General features: G+C 36.8%; 1 protein-coding gene across 26 annotated transcripts in view; it reads left to right on the top strand.

The window, feature by feature from the left end:
* LOC118938861 (glutamate receptor-interacting protein 1) overlaps positions 1-12,970 on the top strand; it is a 722,511-nt gene that overhangs the window by 649,091 nt on the left and 60,450 nt on the right. For all 26 annotated transcript variants that reach the window (XM_090201312.1, XM_090201307.1, XM_090201305.1 and 23 more), the window contains one exon: positions 12,701-12,846. In XM_090201312.1, coding sequence (XP_090057438.1) covers positions 12,701-12,846 — 146 coding nt within the window. The remainder of the gene's footprint in view (positions 1-12,700; positions 12,847-12,970) is intronic.

Here is a 12,970-nt window from a genome sequence, read left to right as displayed (position 1 = left end):
TGTTGTGTTACAGCCTGAATTCAAAATAGATTCAATATATTTTGTATATCTTAATCTGATTCTAGACCTGCAGCCCAGTTATTAACAGCTCTCCTATCGTAATCTGATTCTAGACCTGCAGCCCAGTTATTAACAGCTCTCCTATCGTAATCTGATTCTAGACCTGCAGCCCAGTTATTAACAGGCTAATTTCTTATCGACTTGATGGGTTCTTCTTAGATCTGACATTTTTTTTAGTTTGTTCATCAAAGAATGCAGATGAAAAAGTAGCCCCAGTTGATTGATCTCTTCAGTTTGTTTAGGCTGAAACTGACACACGTATAGAGACATGTCTCTAGAGTAATACTGACTGGTTCGTCTGAGCTTTGACGTCAAGATATAACCGCAGTTTGTGTTAGACACCGTGCAGGCAGGCAGATTCAGTGCAGGTAGGCAGATTCAGTGCAGGTAGGCAGATACAGTGCAGGTAGGCAGATTCAGTGCAGGTAGGCAGATTCAGTGCAGGTAGGCAGATACAGTGCAGGTAGGCAGACACAGTGCAGGTAGGCAGACACAGTGCAGGTATGCAGACACAGTGCAGGTAGGCAGACACTGTGCAGGTAGGCAGACATCGTGCAGGTAGGCAGACACAGTGCAGGTAGGCAGACACTGTGCAGGTAGGCAGACACTGTGCTGGTAGGCAGATACTGTGCAGGTAGGCAGACACAGTGCAGGTAGGCAGACACAGTGCAGGTAGGCAGACACAGTGCAGGTAGGCAGATACAGTGCAGGTAGGCAGACACAGTGCAGGTAGGCAGACACAGTGCAGGTAGGCAGACACAGTGCAGGTAGGCAGATACAGTGCAGGTAGGCAGACACAGTGCAGGTAGGCTGAGTCGTAGTGTTACGACCACACAACAAATCATTATTTAATCTGTAGCCTAATAAACTGCACGGTTTCCTGAGTCGTAGTGTTACGACCACACAACAAATCATTATTTAATCTGTAGTCTGAGTCGTAGTGTTACGACCACACAACAAATCATTATTTAAATCTGTAGTCTAATAAACTGCACGGTTTCCTGAGTCATAGTGTTACGACCACACAACAAATCATTATTTAATCTGTAGCCTAATAAACTGCACGGTTTCCTGAGTCGTAGTGTTACGACCACACAACAAATCATTATTTAATCTGTAGCCTAATAAACTGCACGGTTTCCTGAGTCGTAGTGTTACGACCACACAACAAATCATTATTTAATCTGTAGTCTGAGTCGTAGTGGGACGACCACACAACAAATCATTATTTAATCTGTAGTCTAATAAACTGCACGGTTTCCTGAGTCGTAGTGTTACGACCACACAACAAATCATTATTTAATCTGTAGTCTGAGTCGTAGTGGGACGACCACACAACAAATCATTATTTAATCTGTAGCCTAATAAACTGCACGGTTTCCTGAGTCGTAGTGGGACGACCACACAACAAATCATTATTTAAATCTGTAGTCTGAGTCATAGTGTTACGACCACACAACAAATCATTATTTAAATCTGTAGCCTAATAAACTGCACGGTTTCCTGAGTCGTAGTGTTACGACCACACAACAAATCATTATTTAATCTGTAGTCTGAGTCGTAGTGGGACGACCACACAACAAATCATTATTTAATCTGTAGTCTGAGTCGTAGTGGGACGACCACACAACAAATCATTATTTAATCTGTAGTCTAATAAACTGCACGGTTTCCTGAGTCGTAGTGTTACGACCACACAACAAATCATTATTTAATCTGTAGCCTAATAAACTGCACGGTTTCCTGAGTCATAGTGGGACTGTCACACCCTGGTCAAAGTATTTTGTGTTTATCTTTATTTATTTGGTCAGGCCAGGGTGTGGCATGGGTTTTTGTATGTGGTGTGTTTGTATGGGGATTGTAGCTAGTGGGGTGTTCTAGCTAAGTCTATGGCTGTCTGAAGTGGTTCTCAATCAGAGGCAGGTGTTTATCGTTGTCTCTGATTGGGAACCATATTTAGGCAGCCATATTCTTTGAGTTTGTCGTGGGTGATTGTCCTTAGTGTCATTGTTCTGTGTTAGGTTACACAAGTATAGGCTGTTTCGGTTTTCGTTAAAGTTTATTGTTTTGATAGTGTTTGTGTTTAGTGTGTTACTTCATTAAACATGGATTGCAATAGACACGCCGCATTTTGGTCCGACTCTCCTTCTCATACGGAAAACCGTTACAGGGACGACCACACAACAAATCATTATTTAATCTGTAGTCTAATAAACTGCACGGTTTCCTGAGTCGTAGTGGGACGACCACACAACAAATCATTATTTAATCTGTAGTCTGAGTCGTAGTGTTACGACCAAACAACACATCATTATTTAATCTGTAGCCTAATAAACTGCACGGTTACCTGAGTCGTAGTGTTACGACCACACAACAAATCATTATTTAATCTGTAGTCTAATAAACTGCACGGTTTCCTGAGTCGTAGTGTTACGACCACACAACAAATCATTATTTAATCTGTAGTCTGAGTCGTAGTGTTACGACCAAACAACACATCATTATTTAATCTGTAGCCTAATAAACTGCACGGTTTCCTGAGTCGTAGTGGGACGACCACACAACAAATCATTATTTAATCTGTAGTCTGAGTCGTAGTGTTACGACCACACAACAAATCATTATTTAATCTGTAGCCTAATAAACTGCACGGTTTCCTGAGTCGTAGTGTTACGACCAAACAACAAATCATTATTTAATCTGTAGCCTAATAAACTGCACGGTTTCCTGAGTCGTAGTGTTACGACCACACAACAAATCATTATTTAATCTGTAGCCTAATAAACTGCACGGTTTCCTGAGTCGTAGTGGGACGACCACACAACAAATCATTATTTAAATCTGTAGCCTAATAAACTGCACGGTTTCCTGAGTCATAGTGGGACGACCACACAACAAATCATTATTTAATCTGTAGCCTAATAAACTGCACGGTTTCCTGAGTCGTAGTGTTACGACCACACAACAAATCATTATTTAATCTGTAGTCTGAGTCGTAGTGTTACGACCACACAACACATCATTATTTAAATCTGTAGCCTAATAAACTGCACGGTTTCCTGAGTCGTAGTGTTACGACCACACAACAAATCATTATTTAATCTGTAGTCTGAGTCGTAGTGTTACGACCACACAACACATCATTATTTAATCTGTAGCCTAATAAACTGCACGGTTACCTGAGTCGTAGTGGGACGACCACACAACAAATCATTATTTAATCTGTAGTCTGAGTCGTAGTGTTACGACCACACAACAAATCATTATTTAATCTGTAGCCTAATAAACTGCACGGTTTCCTGAGTCGTAGTGGGACGACCACACAACAAATCATTATTTAAATCTGTAGTCTAATAAACTGCACGGTTTCCTGAGTCGTAGTGTTACGACCAGACAACACATCATTATTTAATCTGTAGACTAATAAACTGCACGGTTTCCTGAGTCGTAGTGGGACGACCACACAACAAATCATTATTTAATCTGTAGCCTAATAAACTGCACGGTTTCCTGAGTCTTAGTGTTACGACCACACAACAAATCATTATTTAATCTGTAGTCTGAGTCGTAGTGGGACGACCACACAACAAATCATTATTTAATCTGTAGTCTGAGTCGTAGTGTTACGACCACACAACAAATCATTATTTAATCTGTAGTCTGAGTCGTAGTGTTACGACCACACAACAAATCATTATTTAATCTGTAGTCTGAGTCGTAGTGGGACGACCACACAACAAATCATTATTTAATCTGTAGTCTAATAAACTGCACGGTTTCCTGAGTCGTAGTGTTACGACCACACAACAAATCATTATTTAATCTGTAGTCTGAGTCGTAGTGGGACGACCACACAACAAATCATTATTTAATCTGTAGCCTAATAAACTGCACGGTTTCCTGAGTCGTAGTGGGACGACCACACAACAAATCATTATTTAAATCTGTAGTCTGAGTCATAGTGTTACGACCACACAACAAATCATTATTTAAATCTGTAGCCTAATAAACTGCACGGTTTCCTGAGTCGTAGTGTTACGACCACACAACAAATCATTATTTAATCTGTAGTCTGAGTCGTAGTGGGACGACCACACAACAAATCATTATTTAATCTGTAGCCTAATAAACTGCACGGTTTCCTGAGTCATAGTGGGACTGTCACACCCTGGTCAAAGTATTTTGTGTTTATCTTTATTTATTTGGTCAGGCCAGGGTGTGGCATGGGTTTTTGTATGTGGTGTGTTTGTATGGGGATTGTAGCTTGTGGGGTGTTCTAGCTAAGTCTATGGCTGTCTGAAGTGGTTCTCAATCAGAGGCAGGTGTTTATCGTTGTCTCTGATTGGGAACCATATTTAGGCAGCCATATTCTTTGAGTTTGTCGTGGGTGATTGTCCTTAGTGTCATTGTTCTGTGTTAGGTTACACAAGTATAGGCTGTTTCGGTTTTCGTTAAAGTTTATTGTTTTGATAGTGTTTGTGTTTAGTGTGTTACTTCATTAAACATGGATTGCAATAGACACGCCGCATTTTGGTCCGACTCTCCTTCTCATACGGAAAACCGTTACAGGGACGACCACACAACAAATCATTATTTAATCTGTAGTCTAATAAACTGCACGGTTTCCTGAGTCGTAGTGGGACGACCACACAACAAATCATTATTTAATCTGTAGTCTAATAAACTGCACGGTTTCCTGAGTCGTAGTGGGACGACCACACAACAAATCATTATTTAATCTGTAGTCTGAGTCGTAGTGTTACGACCACACAACAAATCATTATTTAATCTGTAGCCTAATAAACTGCACGGTTTCCTGAGTCGTAGTGTTACGACCACACAACAAATCATTATTTAATCTGTAGTCTAATAAACAGCACGGTTTCCTGAGTCGTAGTGTTACGACCACACAACAAATCATTATTTAATCTGTAGTCTAATAAACTGCACGGTTTCCTGAGTCGTAGTGTTACGACCACACAACAAATCATTATTTAATCTGTAGTCTGAGTCGTAGTGGGACGACCACACAACAAATCATTATTTAATCTGTAGTCTGAGTCGTAGTGTTACGACCACACAACAAATCATTATTTAATCTGTAGTCTAATAAACTGCACGGTTTCCTGAGTCGTAGTGTTACGACCACACAACAAATCATTATTTAATCTGTAGTCTGAGTCGTAGTGTTACGACCACACAACAAATCATTATTTAAATCTGTAGTCTAATAAACTGCACGGTTTCCTGAGTCGTAGTGTTACGACCAAACAACACATCATTATTTAATCTGTAGCCTAATAAACTGCACGGTTTCCTGAGTCGTAGTGGGACGACCACACAACAAATCATTATTTAATCTGTAGTCTGAGTCGTAGTGTTACGACCACACAACAAATCATTATTTAATCTGTAGTCTGAGTCGTAGTGTTACGACCACACAACAAATCATTATTTAATCTGTAGCCTAATAAACTGCACGGTTTCCTGAGTCGTAGTGTTACGACCACACAACAAATCATTATTTAATCTGTAGTCTGAGTCGTAGTGTTACGACCACACAACACATCATTATTTAAATCTGTAGCCTAATAAACTGCACGGTTTCCTGAGTCATAGTGGGACGACCACACAACAAATCATTATTTAATCTGTAGCCTAATAAACTGCACGGTTTCCTGAGTCGTAGTGTTACGACCACACAACAAATCATTATTTAATCTGTAGTCTGAGTCGTAGTGTTACGACCACACAACACATCATTATTTAATCTGTAGCCTAATAAACTGCACGGTTACCTGAGTCGTAGTGGGACGACCACACAACAAATCATTATTTAATCTGTAGTCTGAGTCGTAGTGTTACGACCACACAACAAATCATTATTTAATCTGTAGCCTAATAAACTGCACGGTTTCCTGAGTCGTAGTGGGACGACCACACAACAAATCATTATTTAATCTGTAGCCTAATAAACTGCACGGTTTCCTGAGTCGTAGTGTTACGACCACACAACAAATCATTATTTAATCTGTAGTCTGAGTCGTAGTGTTACGACCACACAACAAATCATTATTTAATCTGTAGTCTGAGTCATAGTGTTACGACCACACAACAAATCATTATTTAAATCTGTAGCCTAATAAACTACACGGTTTCCTGAGTCGTAGTGTTACGACCACACAACAAATCATTATTTAATCTGTAGTCTAATAAACTGCACGGTTTCCTGAGTCGTAGTGTTACGACCACACAACAAATCATTATTTAATCTGTAGTCTAATAAACTGCACGGTTTCCTGAGTCGTAGTGGGACGACCACACAACAAATCATTATTTAAATCTGTAGCCTAATAAACTGCACGGTTTCCTGAGTCGTAGTGGGACGACCACACAACAAATCATTATTTAAATCTGTAGCCTAATAAACTGCACGGTTTCCTGAGTCGTAGTGGGACGACCACACAACAAATCATTATTTAAATCTGTAGCCTAATAAACTGCACGGTTTCCTGAGTCGTAGTGTTACGACCACACAACAAATCATTATTTAATCTGTAGCCTAATAAACTGCACGGTTTCCTGGGTCGTAGTGTTACGACCACACAACAAATCATTATTTAATCTGTAGTCTGAGTCGTAGTGGGACGACCACACAACAAATCATTATTTAATCTGTAGCCTAATAAACTGCACGGTTTCCTGAGTCGTAGTGGGACGACCACACAACAAATCATTATTTAATCTGTAGCCTAATAAACTGCACGGTTTCCTGAGTCGTAGTGTTACGACCACACAACAAATCATTATTTAAATCTGTAGCCTAATAAACTGCACGGTTTCCTGAGTCGTAGTGGGACGACCACACAACAAATCATTATTTAATCTGTAGTCTGAGTCGTAGTGGGACGACCACACAACAAATCATTATTTAATCTGTAGTCTGAGTCGTAGTGGGACGACCACACAACAAATCATTATTTAATCTGTAGTCTGAGTCGTAGTGGGACGACCACACAACAAATCATTATTTAATCTGTAGCCTAATAAACTGCACGGTTTCCTGAGTCGTAGTGGGACGACCACACAACAAATCATTATTTAAATCTGTAGCCTAATAAACTGCACGGTTTCCTGAGTCGTAGTGGGACGACCACACAACAAATCATTATTTAATCTGTAGCCTAATAAACTGCACGGTTTCCTGAGTCGTAGTGTTACGACCACACAACAAATCATTATTTAATCTGTAGCCTAATAAACTGCACGGTTTCCTGAGTCGTAGTGTTACGACCACACAACACATCATTATTTAATCTGTAGACTAATAAACTGCACGGTTTCCTGAGTCGTAGTGTTACGACCACACAACAAATCATTATTTAATCTGTAGTCTGAGTCGTAGTGGGACGACCACACAACAAATCATTATTTAATCTGTAGTCTGAGTCGTAGTGGGACGACCACACAACAAATCATTATTTAATCTGTAGCCTAATAAACTGCACGGTTTCCTGAGTCGTAGTGGGACGACCACACAACAAATCATTATTTAAATCTGTAGTCTGAGTCATAGTGTTACGACCACACAACAAATCATTATTTAAATCTGTAGCCTAATAAACTGCACGGTTTCCTGAGTCGTAGTGTTACGACCACACAACAAATCATTATTTAATCTGTAGTCTGAGTCGTAGTGGGACGACCACACAACAAATCATTATTTAATCTGTAGCCTAATAAACTGCACGGTTTCCTGAGTCATAGTGGGACTGTCACACCCTGGTCAAAGTATTTTGTGTTTATCTTTATTTATTTGGTCAGTCCAGGGTGTGGCATGGGTTTTTGTATGTGGTGTGTTTGTATGGGGATTGTAGCTAGTGGGGTGTTCTAGCTAAGTCTATGGCTGTCTGAAGTGGTTCTCAATCAGAGGCAGGTGTTTATCGTTGTCTCTGATTGGGAACCATATTTAGGCAGCCATATTCTTTGAGTTTGTCGTGGGTGATTGTCCTTAGTGTCATTGTTCTGTGTTAGGTTACACAAGTATAGGCTGTTTCGGTTTTCGTTAAAGTTTATTGTTTTGATAGTGTTTGTGTTTAGTGTGTTACTTCATTAAACATGGATTGCAATAGACACGCCGCATTTTGGTCCGACTCTCCTTCTCATACGGAAAACCGTTACAGGGACGACCACACAACAAATCATTATTTAATCTGTAGTCTAATAAACTGCACGGTTTCCTGAGTCGTAGTGGGACGACCACACAACAAATCATTATTTAATCTGTAGTCTAATAAACTGCACGGTTTCCTGAGTCGTAGTGGGACGACCACACAACAAATCATTATTTAATCTGTAGTCTAATAAACTGCACGGTTTCCTGAGTCGTAGTGTTACGACCACACAACAAATCATTATTTAATCTGTAGTCTGAGTCGTAGTGTTACGACCACACAACAAATCATTATTTAATCTGTAGTCTAATAAACTGCACGGTTTCCTGAGTCGTAGTGTTACGACCACACAACAAATCATTATTTAATCTGTAGTCTGAGTCGTAGTGTTACGACCACACAACAAATCATTATTTAATCTGTAGCCTAATAAACTGCACGGTTTCCTGAGTCGTAGTGTTACGACCACACAACAAATCATTATTTAATCTGTAGTCTAATAAACTGCACGGTTTCCTGAGTCGTAGTGGGACGACCACACAACAAATCATTATTTAATCTGTAGCCTAATAAACTGCACGGTTTCCTGAGTCATAGTGGGACGACCACACAACAAATCATTATTTAAATCTGTAGTCTAATAAACTGCACGGTTTCCTGAGTCTTAGTGTTACGACCACACAACAAATCATTATTTAATCTGTAGTCTAATAAACTGCACGGTTTCCTGAGTCGTAGTGTTACGACCACACAACAAATCATTATTTAATCTGTAGCCTAATAAACTGCACGGTTTCCTGAGTCGTAGTGTTACGACCACACAACAAATCATTATTTAATCTGTAGTCTAATAAACTGCACGGTTTCCTGAGTCGTAGTGGGACGACCACACAACAAATCATTATTTAATCTGTAGCCTAATAAACTGCACGGTTTCCTGAGTCGTAGTGTTACGACCACACAACAAATCATTATTTAATCTGTAGTCTAATAAACTGCACGGTTTCCTGAGTCGTAGTGTTACGACCACACAACAAATCATTATTTAATCTGTAGTCTGAGTCGTAGTGTTACGACCACACAACAAATCATTATTTAATCTGTAGCCTAATAAACTGCACGGTTTCCTGAGTCGTAGTGTTACGACCACACAACAAATCATTATTTAATCTGTAGCCTAATAAACTGCACGGTTTCCTGAGTCGTAGTGTTACGACCACACAACAAATCATTATTTAAATCTGTAGCCTAATAAACTGCACGGTTTCCTGAGTCGTAGTGTTACGACCACACAACAAATCATTATTTAATCTGTAGCCTAATAAACTGCACGGTTTCCTGAGTCGTAGTGTTACGACCACACAACAAATCATTATTTAATCTGTAGTCTAATAAACTGCACGGTTTCCTGAGTCGTAGTGTTACGACCACACAACAAATCATTATTTAATCTGTAGTCTGAGTCGTAGTGTTACGACCACACAACAAATCATTATTTAATCTGTAGCCTAATAAACAGCACGGTTTCCTGAGTCGTAGTGTTACGACCACACAACAAATCATTATTTAATCTGTAGTCTAATAAACTGCACGGTTTCCTGAGTCGTAGTGTTACGACCACACAACAAATCATTATTTAATCTGTAGCCTAATAAACAGCACGGTTTCCTGAGTCGTAGTGTTACGACCACACAACAAATCATTATTTAATCTGTAGCCTAATAAACTGCACGGTTTCCTGAGTCGTAGTGTTACGACCACACAACAAATCATTATTTAATCTGTAGCCTAATAAACAGCACGGTTTCCTGAGTCGTAGTGTTACGACCACACAACAAATCATTATTTAATCTGTAGTCTGAGTCGTAGTGTTACGACCACACAACAAATCATTATTTAATCTGTAGCCTAATAAACTGCACGGTTTCCTGAGTCGTAGTGTTACGACCACACAACAAATCATTATTTAATCTGTAGTCTGAGTCGTAGTGTTACGACCACACAACAAATCATTATTTAATCTGTAGTCTGATAAACTGCACGGTTTCCTGAGTCGTAGTGTTACGACCACACAACAAATCATTATTTAATCTGTAGTCTGATAAACTGCACGGTTTCCTGAGTCGTAGTGTTACGACCACACAACAAATCATTATTTAATCTGTAGCCTAATAAACAGCACGGTTTCCTGAGTCGTAGTGTTACGACCACACAACAAATCATTATTTAATCTGTAGCCTAATAAACTGCACGGTTTCCTGAGTCGTAGTGTTACGACCACACAACACATCATTATTTAATCTGTAGCCTAATAAACTGCACGGTTTCCTGAGTCGTAGTGTTACGACCACACAACAAATCATTATTTAATCTGTAGCCTAATAAACTGCACGGTTTCCTGGGTCGTAGTGTTACGACCACACAACAAATCATTATTTAATCTGTAGCCTAATAAACTGCACGGTTTCCTGAGTCGTAGTGTTACGACCACACAACAAATCATTATTTAATCTGTAGTCTGAGTCATAGTGTTACGACCACACAACAAATCATTATTTAATCTGTAGTCTGAGTCATAGTGTTACGACCACACAACAAATCATTATTTAATCTGTAGCCTAATAAACTGCACGGTTTCCTGAGTCGTAGTGTTACGACCACACAACAAATCATTATTTAATCTGTAGTCTGAGTCATAGTGTTACGACCACACAACAAATCATTATTTAATCTGTAGCCTAATAAACTGCACGGTTTCCTGAGTCGTAGTGTTACGACCACACAACAAATCATTATTTAAATCTGTAGTCTAATAAACTGCACGGTTTCCTGAGTCGTAGTTGGACAAGTTAATTTTGTTAGGAGGGTCAGTATATTAATATTTATGAATTAGTATATATGCATATTTATTACTGATTATATATATGAATATTTATTAATGATTATATATATGAATATTTATTAATGATTATATATATGAATATTTATTAATGATTATATGTGGATATTTATAAATTATTATTATATATGAATATTTATTCATATATATATATATATATATGAATATTTATTCATTATTATTATATATTAATATTTATTCATTATTATGTATTAATATTTATTCATTATTATTATATATTAATATTTATTCATTATTATATATTATTATTTTTATTAATTATTATATATTAATATTTATTAATTGTTATATATGCATATTTATTAATTATTATATATTAATATTTATTAAAGATTATATATATGAATATGTATTAATGATTATATGTGGATATTTATAAATTATTATTATATATGAATATTTATTCATATATATTATATATGAATATTTATTAATTATTATATATTAATATTTATTCATTATTATATGCATATTTATTAATTATTATTATTATATATTAATATTTTTATTTATTATTATATATTAATATGTATTAATTGTTATATATTAATATTTATTACTTTTTATATATTAATATTTATTACTTATTATATATTAATATTTATTACTTATTATATATTAATATTTATTAATTATTATATATTAATATTTATTAATTATTATATATTACTATTTATTAATTATTATATATTAATATTTATTAATTATTATATATTAATATTTATTAATTATTATATATTAATATTTATTAATTATTATATATTAATATTTAATAATTATTATATATTACAATTTATTAATTATTATATATTAATATTTATTAATTATTATATTTTAATATTTATTAATTATTTTATATTACTATTTATTAATTATTATATATTAATATTTATTAATTGTTACATATGAATATTGATTCATTGTTATATATTAATATTTATTAATTATTATATATTAATATTTATTAATTATTATATATTAATATTTATTCATTATTTTATATTAATATTTATTAATTATTATATATTACTATTTATTAATTATTATATATTAATATTTATTAATTATTATATATTAATATTTAATGTCAATGTAAAATACAAGTCATATCCCAACGAGATGATAGAAACCTGCAGCAACATGGAAGGGCTTGAATATCCTCCCGCCGAGCCCCAGATGAAGGCAGCTGATGTAATGGACCAGGGATTCATGTGAGAAGCTGCAGCAAGCAATTATCAGAGGAAGTAGCCGATATGTCGTGAAAAGTGGTGGAGGTTTAATTGAGGCGATATAAAAACACTTTTCTGACCGTGTGTGTGTGTGTGTGTGTGTGTGTGTGTGTGTTGGTTAGTGTAGATAGAATTGATGTGGAATCTGTCTTTCCCTACCATGTCCAATGCTGGTCGAGTAAATGAATCCAGACACTAGCTAATTATTCAGAGTCAGATTCTAATTCATTTATTACCTCACAACCAAAGGGGGGTGCATTAGCTTTCGTTACAGCATGGTAATACTGTGATGTCATGTGTGTTTGTGTACTTTGCAGGTGTGGGATTTTGCAGATAGGTGACCGTATCCTGTCTATAAACGGGATCCCTACAGAGGACAGCACCTTGGAAGAGACCAATCAGCTACTGAGAGACTCCAGCATCACCAGCAAGGTCTCACTGGAGATAGAGTTTGATGTGGCAGGTACTGGACTCTACTGTACTCTACTGTACTCTACTGGGCTCTACTGGACTCTACATGACTCTACTGGGCTCTACTGGACTCTACAGGACTCTACTGTACTCTACTGGACTCTACTGGACTCTAC

The sequence above is a fragment of the Oncorhynchus mykiss genome, chromosome 15 (assembly GCF_057628025.1).
Source record: "Oncorhynchus mykiss isolate SJ-2025 chromosome 15, ASM5762802v1, whole genome shotgun sequence".
NCBI lineage: Eukaryota > Metazoa > Chordata > Actinopteri > Salmoniformes > Salmonidae > Oncorhynchus > Oncorhynchus mykiss.
Note: the sequence above shows the minus strand (reverse complement) of the source record. Positions and strands in the feature narration are given on the sequence as shown.